This window comes from Muntiacus reevesi, chromosome 3, assembly GCF_963930625.1.
Source record: "Muntiacus reevesi chromosome 3, mMunRee1.1, whole genome shotgun sequence".
Classification (NCBI taxonomy): domain Eukaryota; kingdom Metazoa; phylum Chordata; class Mammalia; order Artiodactyla; family Cervidae; genus Muntiacus; species Muntiacus reevesi.
Genome location: NC_089251.1, coordinates 7,157,620 through 7,171,270, shown reverse-complemented (window position 1 = coordinate 7,171,270; position 13,651 = coordinate 7,157,620). Strand labels below are relative to the sequence as shown.

General features: G+C 43.0%; 2 protein-coding genes across 3 annotated transcripts in view; one reads left to right on the top strand and one right to left on the bottom strand.

Annotated features, from left to right (window-relative positions):
- Positions 1 to 572: 572 nt before the first annotated feature.
- Positions 573 to 2,650, bottom strand: DOLK (dolichol kinase). The gene has a single exon (XM_065928295.1). The coding sequence runs from the start codon at positions 2,344 to 2,346 to the stop codon at positions 730 to 732; it is 1,617 nt and encodes a 538-aa protein (XP_065784367.1). The 5' UTR covers positions 2,347 to 2,650; the 3' UTR covers positions 573 to 729.
- Positions 2,510 to 13,651, top strand: part of NUP188 (nucleoporin 188) — a 42,259-nt gene continuing 31,117 nt past the window's right edge. The window contains exons 1-5 of one of the 2 annotated variants that reach the window (XM_065928289.1): positions 2,510 to 2,788; positions 8,493 to 8,547; positions 9,756 to 9,829; positions 12,628 to 12,712; positions 13,275 to 13,355. In XM_065928289.1, coding sequence (XP_065784361.1) covers positions 2,643 to 2,788; positions 8,493 to 8,547; positions 9,756 to 9,829; positions 12,628 to 12,712; positions 13,275 to 13,355 — 441 coding nt within the window. In that variant the 5' untranslated portion in view covers positions 2,510 to 2,642. The remainder of the gene's footprint in view (positions 2,789 to 8,492; positions 8,548 to 9,755; positions 9,830 to 12,627; positions 12,713 to 13,274; positions 13,356 to 13,651) is intronic. The other variant, XM_065928290.1, reaches the window with a different exon arrangement.

Sequence of the window (13,651 nt, the reverse complement as noted above, 5' to 3'; positions counted from 1 at the left end):
AACAGATGCCCTCTCTCCCCCTCAGCTCTTCCTAGGCCAAATGGGAGAAACCACATGCACTTGGCTGTTTTCCTCTTGGACTCTCCTCTGATTGAAGCCAGAGAAGGAGGGTCATTCTACTTTCCAAGTACAACCCATATAACCCTTTGGTTTGCTTGGCTTTTTGCTGAACTAATGACTGGTCTTGGGTAACAAAGACACTGTCCCTCACTGATGCGGCCCTTGTGCACTTATGTGCAGGCCCTGGGCTGGACACCTCATCCACATCACTTCACCAGACCCTCACCCCATGAGGTGCAGGGTCTATTATTCCCATCTTGCATGCAGATAGGACCACTGAGACGCAGAGGGTTTAAGTGACTCACACAGTTAAGAAGTGATTCAACCAAGTATTCTGACTGCATGAGTTGACACCAGAACCCGAAGTGTTAACCCCTCTGCCCTACTATATCCAGAGTCTACTCTGGCCCCTCAAGGATTGTAAGGCAGGGGCCCTATAGCACTCTCAAGCTCTCTGAGCTGTTGGACTAGACTTTAAGTCTCTTTGCGTTTTTAAATATCAGCAAAACTAAAACCAGGAGTGCTTTGATTTTTATTTTAAATCTGAATCAGTTGAAAAATTAAATTTGCTTCTCCTCATCTTGGCTCTTCAAACTCAAGTGGCTGGCTGCTCTGGGGACTGTTGGTCCTCCTCATGTCCCTGCTGCCTCCATCATTAATGCACAGCAGCTAGGCCATCAGCAATATCAGGAGGTACAGAGGCAAAAGGAGATTGTCTATCTGTGTAGTGTAGGCTTCCAGGAGGGATACAGTGCTGATAGATCCCAAAATCCAAGCATAACTGTAGTTCAGGTCCACTCCACTGTCAAAGATTAAGATCAGAGCTACAGAAATAATCTGGGCAAATATAGATGTCATGGTTCCCTCAAAAGTCTTTTTGGTTCCAGGCCAGCGAATCTCCCCCATGGTGCTGCCAAATATGGAGGCCACAGTGTCACCCACACCAACGGCCAGGACGCCTGCATAGGGCACCAGGGCCCTGGCTCCTCCTAAGCTACCCTTCTGTGTGCAGGGCCTGGGGACTAACCAGATGGGAAGAGACATGCCTAGGAGCAGGTAGATGTGGGTCAGGATGAGCGGCCCACTGTCTCGTTCATCCAGGAAGAGGGACAGAAGGCTTCGCAGGGTATGGCCCAGGGGCTTGATGCGGAAGTAGCGCACATACTCCAGGAAGATGAAGACAGCCAGACACACGGTAGCAGCCACGTAGAGCAGGGGTCGGTCCAAGATGATACCTGGGATGTAGGTGGCTACCACAATGAAGTGGAAATACTTTCGAGTGATGGTGGGGGCCTGGTGCTTCTTGGACTCGGAAGATGACCGCTTGGCATTCTGGTACAGAACCACCAGGCAGGCCATGGTGGCCAGCAGACACCAATAAGCTAGGAGGTAGACTCGGGTCTCTGTCTGGAAGAGGAATTGAAAAAGCCACAGCAGGGGGTTCCTGCGGATGAGGCGGTGCAGCCAGGGCAGGACCACGCCGAGGCCCAGGACACAGGTCATGAGGTGGAAGAAGATGGAAGAGGCCCAGGTGCCCGAGTCCATGAAAACAAAGAGGGTGCTGAAGAAGATGCCCATGAGCACCATGCCTACCACCACCACGAGCAGGAAGAAGTCCAAGGGGTCCCCCTGGCTTTCCACCACAGTGAGAGAGCGCTTGATGAGCTGGTTGAGCATGAAGCTGATGCCACCCAGGACCAGCAGCGCCTCTCCAGGGGTGAAGCAGCGAGGCAGCAGGTACAGCAGGATCATGTTGAGGTACACGAAGATCAGCAGGGCCTCCAGGACCTCGATCACCTCGCCAACACTCAGCGAGTGCTTCATGATGTAAATGATGACGCCTCCAGCCAAGCCCGAGATGACGCACGTGTTGGTGGGCACCGGGCGAGTGATGCCCAGGGCCAATACTGAGGAGAAGAGGGCCACTGCCATGCCCGTGGCCGCCACCACAATTCCAAACCGCTCGAAATATGGGTTCCCCGCAGCCTGGCAGCGCTCCTTCATAACCAATCCTAGCAAAGGCATGACCACCGAAGCGGGCAGTAGGCCACTGTTCGCGGACATTCGGAACTGGAAGACCGCGCTTCCCTGCTGTAGGAGCCGGTCCCATTTGTACTGAACATAGAAGGCCTGCACCGCGAGGGCCACGGCGCACCACGAGTATCGATCCCACACAGCTGCGTGGATGCTCAGCACCACTACGAACACCACCGCCGCCTCTGCTAGCACGGACCCACTCAGCGGAGCCCCGGACCCAGGGGTCGGGGGAGCGCACCCTCGGGTCATGTCTCTAGACTCTGGACCCACGGAAAACCGGGGTGACTAGGGATGCCTTGGACTCTGGCCCTTTAATCCCCGCCCGGCAGACAGCGGTAGCTTCGCCTTGCCAGCACCTTCTTTCTCCGTTGTCCAGCTCCCTCCAGAAGGGAAGCTCCACTGTAGGCCACTCTGTGCCGCCTGGGAGTTGGCGTCAGGCTATCCTCCACCGCCTCCCACTCACGGCGTGGACGTCTTCCCTCCGCCACCTCCCTCACAGCTTCGGCCGCGGCTTCCCGGAGTTCCTCACCTCTCCCGGCATCGCCATGTTGGCTCCGCCCCCGCAGTCACGTGACGAAAACCCGGTCCACGCCCTGGAAGCGCGCTGTCACGTGGGCGTGGCGTCTGGGGGCGGGGCTGGGGCGCGCGCGCGCGCGAAGATGGCGGCTGCCGCCGGCGGTCCGTGTGTGAGGTGCGGAGCGGGCCGAGTCGGCGGGGATGACTGAGGCGCGGGGTTCAAGCCAAGCGCAAGCCGGGGCGGGAGTTGAGGGCGAGATGTGGCGGCAGTGGCAGGGCGAAGGCCGGCTAGGTGTACGGGCGCCGGGACGGGAGGCGGTTACGGCCAAACGGTCCCCGCGCGCGGGGATATGAGGCGACTTCTGTGAAAGGGGGGCCGGTGCCTCCCCACTTCCCTAGGCGCCGGCCTCCGGTTTCCTCACCCGGCCCTTCTTCCCTTCCCTCTCCCGGCGGCGCGTCCCTCGGCGCCCCCCTCCCCCCGTCACCGCGCTTCCTGTCCGGTGTGACGCTCCCTCGAGGCGCGACGGGGCGCTTCGCGGTTGCCCGGGGGGAGCCCCCACCCGGTCTCCGCCGCAGCCTCCAGTGCCCGGCGGGCTCTCCCCCGGTTCCCCCATGTGCTCCCGCCAGGAGGTCTGTTTCAGGAGTCGCGGAACCACCTCCTTGAGGTTTCTGACCTCTTTTCGCCGCTCTTTCATTCATCCGTTTAGTCGTTTTTTCTTGCATTGATTCCTTTAGTCGGCATCCTGGGCGCTGTTACTGGTCTTTAAAGGACAGGAAGAGAGAATATTAAAAAGACAGTTCTCACTAGCGTACTAGCGCCAAACCCTGGCGACGCGGTTTCTGGTTCTCCGCGTTATCTCCTTGAATTCCCACAACTCTGGGGAGGCACCTTGTAATTTACAGATGACTCACAAACCCAACTCCTAACTGGAGAGTCCCACTCGGAAGCTTTAGCCGGATCGCCGCACTTCCATCTCTCACTGGCAGCTTCAAAGTGTTCATTCTCCCTTCCACCCGTCCCGCTCAACCTCCCCTGCCACTTTTTTTTTTCCCCTTGTACCAGCAACGTTTCCCCACCTTTTTGTCCTCTTCACTGCTGTAGCCTCAACACCCAGAAGAGCAGTAATAGACTCTTAAGTAAATATTTATTCCACTTGTCACTTCTTTTACCTCTCTGCTTGAGTGAGATTTTCATCTTTGGAGTTTCCATTGAACTGCTTCTGAACTTTGTGAGAACCGGATTGTTTCTTCCTCCTGCCCTTGTATCATGTCAGCTCTTATGTCGGGCAGCATTGTGGTCACTGTGCTCTCCTTTTCTCAGGCTTATCTTAAAGTCCTTGTGGATCTTGGGTAAAGTTTAGCTCCTGCACGGCAAGGCAGCTTCTTTAATGAAAGGAATTTTACTTCCCTGGTATTTCTAATCTCTTGGTTGCTTTCATCCAAAGGTTTCCAACCACGTGGATATCTCTACTGATTATTTCCTGTTTCCACTAACTCCAGCTTTTATCGAAGTGGAGTTCCATGTTGTCTGGTAGAACATTGGGCTGCAAGTCAATAAATTTTTTACTCTGACTTTTGAGGCAAATTGTTTAATTTCTGTGCCTTAGTTTGTACTTAAATTTATTTACTTATTGTGCAAATAAATGACAGACACTGTAGCACTTATTTCATTTCTTGAAAGTATTTGTAGATGTTACCCTGAGGCCTGAATTGAACATCACAATTCCAATCTTGTCTGTTGAGTCTTGAGAATCACCTACTCAAACCTCCTGGTCTGTTTGAGGTGAAGTCTTTCTTCAATCCCTGGATTAGCTCCTAGTGATCACTGTCTTCTCTGACTCTTTTCTGTCCTATGTGGTTATATTCCTTGTAGTGTCTAATTGTTAGGGTCTTGCCCTTTGGTACTTTCTACTTGTTTGCTGATTGTGTTGTTATGTTTACCATCCTTTATCATTCCTAACACTTAAGTTTATGAGTGTCGTGAAGGTCTTAGATTTATTTGGCTTCCGTTATTCCTAGATCATAAATGTGTAGGAATTGAGGAGCCGGTAACACTCATTTCCAGGATGATTCCCTTCCTGATAAGCTATTGTTTTCTCTTTTGTTCTGCCACCTCTTGGCACTTCTGCATGTAATATTTGTTTTTTCTAGTTTTTCTGTTCCAGTTAGTTTGCAGGTCTAAAAGGGACTCGTAGTTTTGTTTGTTTTTTTTTTAATTGATTTGTTAGTTTTTGCTCTGCTGGTCTTCATTGCTTTTGTGTGGGCTTTTTTTTTTCAGTTGTGGTGAGCAGGGGCTACTCTTTGTTGTGGTGCTCAGACTTCTCATTGCGGTGGCCTCTGCTGTATGCCAGTCTCGGTATTAGAGTGTGGCATACCACTGTAGGACAGAAAACTTCACCTCAGTCTTTGCCTGCTTGCAGAGTGAATTCCTGGGTGCAACTTGAGGCCCTGTCTTATAATGATTAAACTTTGGAATCTTGCAAGCCTAGGTTCAAGCCCTGGTTCCATTAAATATTAGCTTTGTGGCCTTAAAGAAGTTACTTAACCACTCTGAAGTCTTAGTTTCCTGATGAGATACTATGGATAATAATAGTATTTGCCTCATAGGTCAGTTGAAATATTCAGTAAGACAAAGCATTAAAGACTTAGCACAGTGCCCCACGTAACTGCTCAGTAAATGTTGGCTAAATATCCAACTCATTTTCAATAAACATTACTTTTGACACCTTATAACAAAAAGACCATGCTATGACTTGGTTTTGCAGATGAGAATCTTTATTTCTAAAGAAATAGCTATTTTTTTCTTTTAATTAGTAAGTATAAAAGTTACTGCATTACTTCAGTCTTGTTTTGTAGCAGAATCTTTTTCTCCCCTCTCCACCTCCCAAAAAAGCCAATATGTCAGACAAAAGGCAAAAAAGTCTATACTGACCTGCTGCTCTGAGACAAGCTGATGCCCTCCAGCAGTAGTAAGTTAGGAATTGATTTTAAAATGTAGATTTCCCAAGCCTAACCTGAGAAAGTGTGGTTCTGGGAACGATCAGGGTTCTGCAGTGTTACTGTATTGTTTTCAGCTGATTTGGCTGTTTGACCTGGGGACCAACTTCATTCTGAGAAACACTCTTTTGGGAAATTTTTTGTTTGTTTGAACTGTGTGGATTTTGGTGTAACAACCACAGCTTGAATTTGAGTAAACAAAGAATTCTGGATCCTGGCAGGTGGTCCTTGAGTACAGGTAGTGGTATTCTGAGTCTCTTGGGAATCACTGCTACCTAGTTAGCTAGAGATCAAAAGTTCTGAAAACAAATGCCGATAAATTAGACCTCAGTGGTGCCCACGCCTCTGAAATTGGAAGATGTATGGTCCAGAAAGAGTAATTTAGCTCAGGCATACCAGAGCCTTCAGTTAATAATAAATTTCTTTCCATTAATTATGGGATACTGTTAGCCCCATTATTAGCTATTTATTATATAACAGATACCTGATATTTTTGGTGCAAACCAGCAGCTATCCTTGGTAAAGTGAAAGTAGTGTGCTGCTGCTGCTTAGTCACTTCAGTCATATCCAACCAGGCTCCTTTGTCTCTGGGATTCTCCAGGCAAGAACACTGGAGCGGGTTGCCATTTCCTTCTCCAATGATAAAGAAGTGAGTTAAGTAAAGTTGCTTAGTATATGGCATTTTAAATAAAGCCCTCCCTTTATTTTTTGCTAAGTCAGATTTACCAAACAAATAGGTTAGATGCTTATCGACTTTACAAAAGGCATTCTTTAAAAATTTACTATACATTTCTTTAAACAGTGAGCTTGCTTCTGTCTTTAATTTCTTAGGGCTTGATTTAGTCATGCCTTTTAATATAGTTTATCAGTACAAAGGGACATACTTGTTTCATGAACTGGCTCTAATCTCCTAACTTTAAAATAGTGAATGCTTTCTTGTTAACAGAAAAATGATTTATAGTGATTCCACAGTGCACTTGTGGGAGTTGGTGATTATTGATTCAGCAGAATCGAAGTTGTTTTCTTAGTAGCATTAACCCTTAGGAGAGAGATTTATGATTTTTAGATGTCTAATTTAATCCTCTTTTGATGGGAAAATCCTGAAAGACCATTTTTAAATAGATAGGGCTAGTGTTTTGTGTTTTGTCTTAATGAGGAAAAGATTTTTCAATTTATCCTCATAGTTAATATAACTTGCATTCTTTTTGTTAACTGTCTAATATATTTTACTAGGACCTTTTCATCTTCTCTCTGAAGATAGGCTTTCCAAGCAGTGTTAATTGTTTCAGGTAACTATTCTAGGGCTTATTTAGAATATCCCCAAATATAATCCATATGCTTTTTTTTTCCCCTATGCTTTTTATAATCATTTCTTGAGATAATTTCTTAATGGCTGCATTTTGAAATTTAATTCTAGATTAAAAAAAAATATAAAGCAAGTTTTCCTGAAATTCTGAAGTCGTGACTGAGGGAAGGAAATGGGGTTAGCACATACTTGGGAGTATATTTGAAGAGCTCACTGGATGGGAGCAGGGACTGTATATTTATTGGCTGCGCTGAGTCTTCTTTGCTGCACTTGGGCTTCCTCTGCTTGTGGCGACTGGGGGCAACTCATTGTTGCGGTGTGTGGGCTTCGGTGGCTGCTCTTGTTGGAGAGCATAGACTCTAGGTGTGCAGGCTTCAGCAGCCTTAGCTGCTCCACAGCAGGTGGAGTCTTCCTAGACCAGGGATTGAACCCGTGCCCCTTGCGTTGCTTTTGCTGTGCTGTGCTTTGTCGCTCGGTTGTGTCCGACTCTTTGCGGCCCCGTGGCGTGTAGCTTGCCAGGCTCCTTCCTCTGGCAGGTGGACTCTTATTCACTATACTACCAGGAAAGTTCTAATTTCTTGGTTTTGATAGTTGTACTGTGTAAGATGTTGTTCTTGCTTTTAGGAGAAACACACTGAAATGTTTTGAGATAAAGGAATATGTCTCTAATACAATTTTGTATAGTTTTGGGAAAACGTGTGTACGTCTACATGTATACAAATATATGCATTTTTGTATTATATATAATTATACAGATACAAAGAGGGAGAAAGAAAATAATAAATAATACTTGGTGAATCTGAGCAAAGGATATATGAAAATATGATGTAGGAAGTGGAATTTGCTACTATGGCTCCTTGGCTAAAGAGAAGACAGAGGCTGTTCTGGGAGATACGTGCACAGTTCACTGTGTTCCTTCATTCTTCTTGTTTCCTCTTGCTGTGATGTACTTTTATTAAAGGACTCACTTTTTTTCTCATCTCAGTATCCATATTTCCCAGAGATAACATGTTTCTCCAGAAATCTTCATATGCTAGTTGTTGAGTGACGAGTTGATGGTCATGGAGGGTTTTTCTGGGGAGGTGGGCAGGGTGGGGGGCAACTGTGACTCACTGTGGGGTCAGGGACACTGGTGGCAGAGGTGCCAGGGAGTACTCATTGGGGTGAGCTGTGCTGGAGGCCACCATTTGACACCAAGACCTGGCCCCACCTCTCCTGTGTTTTTATTTGACTTCTGTATTTCGCACTGCAGATACCACCTAGTGGGAATTCATTAAGGAGTGAGTGAACGTAGTGCCATTTGTAATGACTGTTAGACTTTGCTAGATTGAGAAAGTCATGTATTTCTGGAGGTGATGGGAGTCCTGAAATAGATTAGTCTTTTTCTAGATTCTTGTTCCTTATTAGTCACTACATTTTAATGAAAAGGGAGGAGACAGAAATACTAAATTGAAGCAGCATCTTAGCATAGAAGATGTACTGTATTTTGTTAATTATTATGTTTCATTAATTCTAAAATACACTTTTTTTTTTTCCCAAACAAAAAAACTTACCTCTGCTTTCTATCATTTTTTAGGAGCAGTAGAGAACTGTGGACAATTCTGCTAGGAAGGTCAGCTCTGAGAGAACTGGTAAGTGGTATGTTCTTGGATGGATTCTGTGGTTCTTTGTGTAGCTTTTATTCCCGAAAAATATTTTTCTCCTTCTCTTTGAAATAGGAAGTAAACACATTTTTTTTATTCCTAAAATTAATTCCCATTTTATTTCTAAAAGAAGCTTTATGCATTCCCCAATTCTCTCTACTGAAATGCAGTGTTGTCTTGTAGCCTAGCTGCTGAAGTTTTCCAAGTCTCTACTTTTCTTTGTATCTTAGTGATTCCTTTTCTAAAAAGATACCAGTGCTACTTGATTGGCTGCTGAGGGTAGGGGTACAAAAACCATTTTACCACTGCAGGCTAGGAAAGATTCTCAGATCTCTCCTCCATCTCATACCGACTTGCCTTTTCGTCCTTTTCCACTTAGCTAGCTGCTTATGTCACAGAGGCTGAGGTTTTTAGGGCATTTCCAAGTATATAATCAATAAAGAACAATTCTTCATGTTCATCCCCCATTTCTGACTCTGTAAAGATAGTGTTAAAATGAAAGTGAAAGTTGCTCAGTTGTGTCCGACTCTTTGTGACTCCATGGACTATAGAGTCCCTGGAATTCTCTAGGCCAGAGTACTGAGTGGGTAGCCTTTCCCTTCTCCAGGGGATCTTCCCAACCCAGGGATCGAACCCAGGTCTCCCATGTTGCAGGCGGATTCTTTACCAGCTGAGCTACACGGGAAGCCCTAAAGTGCTAAGATGACATTCGGTTATTACTAGTGTTGTGATTATAATTAACATAATAAATGTTACATCTTTTTTAGAGTTTTAACATTTTTTTGTATGCCCTCTTCTGATAATTCCACTTCTAAGAATATATCTGAAAGAAAGAAGTACTGAAGGAATTTTGGGCACAAGCTCTTTACCATAGTATTATTCATATGAATAAAGAATTACAGCCAGCTTAAGTATATCTAATAATAGAAGAATGGTAAATGAATTATGATCTAGTCACTTGATAAAATATTATGCAACCACTAGAAAGGATGTTCATCAAGATTTTCATAATAACATTAAATCATTATGTTAGAATGTTAAATAAAGAAAAGCAGGCTACAGAATTCTGTATTCAAAATTATTTAGCTATGGGGAAAGATGCACGTTAAAAAGACTCAAAGGAATATGTTATCTTCAGTGTGACCATAGAATATGATTAAAATAGCATTGATGTAATTTCCTTCTTTTTTGCCCAGAATCAGATTGAGGCAGAGCTGAATAAACACTGGCAGCGGCTGTTAGAAGGACTTTCTTACTACAAACCTCCCAGGTATGGCTATTCTGTGGGTCTCATTTGAGTAATTTCCTTGAGGAACCTGGGATAGATGAAACCATCCTCACGTAGGATTTTATTTTATTTTTTATTTTAATTGGAGGCTAATTACTTTACAGTATTGTAGTGGTTTTTGCGATATGTTGACATGAATCAGCCATGGGTGTACATGTGTTCCCCATCCTGAATCCCCCTCCCACCTCCCTCCCCATCCCATCCTTCAGGGTCATCCCAGTGCACCAGCCCTGAGCACCCTGTCTAATGCATTAAACCTGGACTGGCGATCTGTTTCACATATGATAATATACCTCATGTAGGATTTTATGATATTACTAGGTTAGTTAGACCAGAGAGAACATAATTTGGTTAACCAGGGAAAAAGAGTACGGCACATTTTTTTCTGTCTTTTGAAGAAAAGGAAAATCCTTCTAGAAATACAGTATTGTCGAATCTATTGTATAACCCTAGTATTGGGAAGGAGGCTTTATTAAATACCCAATTAATACTCCTAATGTTTATTTCAGTCCATCATGTTTGTGTGAGAAACTGTCAGCACCAAATGCTAGGATATAGCAGTGAGCAATGAGAATAGCAGCTGACACTTATGTTTTATTTATTGTGTACCAATTACTGCTCTAAGCACTAGACCTACGGTAAGTTATTTAATCCCTTAACAGCCTTATGAGATAGGTAGTATTTTTATTCTTTGTTTGAATATATAGATTTTTTATTTTTTTTTTTGCTGGGCAGTGGAAAAGAATAATAAATTATAAAGTGGTTGAAAAGAGAATAAACCTTATAGGACCAGACTCTCTTAATTCCTAGTCCAGGTCTCATTCTGTTATGCCTCATAGTTGCCAAACTGCCCTTACTTCCCTTCTATTTCTGGACACCTGTTGATTTTACTACATCTTCACCTTCCATCTTCATTCTCTTATGTTAGTGGAGAACTTTCTTTTTTCCCTTCCGCCATAGTTACCTTGAAATATTTCCTAGATATCATGTTTTTTTAATCCATAAATACTTTACTATGTATCTAGGATAGATGAACTTAAAAGAAGATAAGCACTATATTATCACATTTAGGTTTTTTTTTTTTTTCGTTTAGGTATTTTTATTATTATTGTTTCCATTTTACAGATGGGGCAACTGAGACACAAAGAGGTTAAGTAACTTACCCAAGGTCACACAGCTAGTAAGTGGTAGAACCAGGATTCGAACCTGGCAGTCTCACTCCAGTGTCTGTGTTTTTAATCATCATTCTGTGTTGCCTCTTTCAGAACTTGTCATTTAACTTTATAATAGCCTTTGTGTTGTGGATTTTCTGTGAAATGTGAGAGTCTCTTTTAAAAAAACAAATCCAGCAACAATATGCTTCAGTTCACAAAATGGGCATTTGTGTTATGAGTTTCTTTTTTTAAAGATAAAAGTTCCCTTTGTAGTAACATGAGGTTTAAAGTCGGACAGACTTTATTTTTCCTTTTAAACTGCAGGGTTAATTTGAATTTAACACAGATTTTTAGCCATTAAAGACTTTTTTTAATGTCCTCTTTCTATTCCAGGATTCAGACCAGGGAATCACATTATATTTAATTGTCATGTCCCCTTTGCTGTTAGCTGTGACAGTGTATCAATCTTGCCTTGATTTTCATGACTTCAAATAGTTTTGAGGAAGACTGGTCAAGTATTTTGTAGTAGAATGCCTTCAGTTTAGAACTGTGTGATTTATTATTATTACTATTATTAGATTGAGATGGTGGGTTTTTGGAAAGAATACACAGTGTTGAAGTCTCATTTTTATCATATCATGGCAGAGGATACATGTTACCCACATGAAGTCACTGGTGATGTTAACCTTGCTCACTTGGGTAAGGTAGCATTTGCCAGATGTCTCCTCTGTAAAGTCATTTTTCTCTTTCCCTCCTCTATTTATCAGAAGTGAGTCACTTGGTATAATCAACTTTCAGTGTCGGGGTGTAGTGGAATTAAACTACCTCCTAAAAGGAGTAGCATATATGTGTATTACTGAACTTCTTCTGTAAGGAAGATTGTTCCCTTCTCCGCCATTTGTTTATGTGTATATATTTATTCACTCTCATTTATTTAGATCATCATGGACTTGTTTATTTCATACTCTGTTTATACCTGTTCCAACTTTGGCCATGGGGCACCCTTTCAGATTTTTGATATGTTCCCATCCTTTTGTTTTCTGAGTATTTTCTTACTTTTTGGCATTACAATATGCTCCAGGCTTATCTAGTATTTCCCCCACTCCAGCTCTAGGCTCAGCTATTTCTCCAAGGAGTCCTAATACCTTTTATTAGAGAATGATGTTAGAAATAAAGATCTGGGTGCTGACTGTGTTCGCTGCTAGGCCTTCCCAGTGGACATAGCTAGGGTAATATATGTATGTATGCTAACAGACCTGGTTTTAAATTTCACGTCAACTTTATTAGTTGTGAGATTTTTGGTAAGTTCTTCCTAAGTGTTGGTAATTCCATTTGGCAAAATGGGGATAGTAATGTTTGGGTTCCAGGATAGATCTAAGGATCAAAATAATTAATGTCACTAAGTATAACTACAAATAATATTATTATAACTATAGTTTGTAACAGACATATACTGTATTTATTACTTAGACATAGTTTTGTGTTATAAAGTCTGTAGAGATGAGCTTGTGTGTATGTGTGTGTGTTTTATAGGCACCTAAAGAGCAGAGAAAGGTTAAGTATTTTTCTTTAAAACCCCTAGAGAGTCATTGAGAATGAAAAAATGATTCACTGTTCTTTTCATAGTCCAAGTTCAGCTGAAAAAGTGAAAGCCAGTAAAGATGTAGCTTCACCACTGAAGGAACTGGGTTTAAGAATCAGCAAGTTTTTGGTGAGTAAAAATTAGCACTGGCTTCAGTTTATTACCTGCAAGGTGGATATGCATGGTTTTATTGTTAGTGATTGTTAGTGAAAATTCTGTTTAATTCAGTTTTAGGGTTAAATAGAGCATATTATATTTCAAAAATGCCCAGACAGCAACTCTTCTTGCTAAAGCCACAAGTCAAGTTGCCTGTCCCTGTTTATTGCACATCATAGAGTCATCTTCAGCATGCTTGTGGTGTTCTTCAAGTTGACTAGATTGTATTTAAATACATAGCTGCTTCCTTTTAATTTTGGAAACCCAGATCATGCCTCCTGCTATGTTAATGAGCTTGGTGAATAAGCACAGTTGTTTCTGACATGTAAATTTAATTGGCATGTGAATTGCACATCAGTGGCTGCTCCTTTTTTCTCCTATTGAGTTAAAATCATTACGTTTATGAAATCTTTTAAAAGAATTTTTGTTTATTCAAGTTCTGTGTTCATTCTAGAGGACAGAATTTTAGGTTTTGCATGCTCTGTGTGGTTTCTGACCCGAGGTGTCTGTTCCTCCCTTATGGCTTCTGTTGTAGGGTCTTGATGAAGAACAGAGTGTGCAGTTACTCCAGTGTTACCTTCAGGAGGATTACAGAGGTACTCGGGACTCACTAAAGGTTTGTAGTTATGTCCAGCTCCCTTCTCCTGCATTTATCCTTTTCCATGTTGATTTTAGACACTTCATATAGTTTTGGTACCAGTTCTCTGCAGCAGAGATGGGTGATTAGATACAGCCATTCTCAGAAAAGACCTTGTAAACTTTAAAAGATATATGCTTAAGTTGGAATCCATCCTCAGATGTGGAGGGGTTGAAAGGCCAAAGATTAATGTGTTAATCATAGAATCACAGGGTGTCTGAGCTGAAAAGAACCTGAGACAACATCTAGGCTTTCCAGCCCCTGGTTTTTCATAT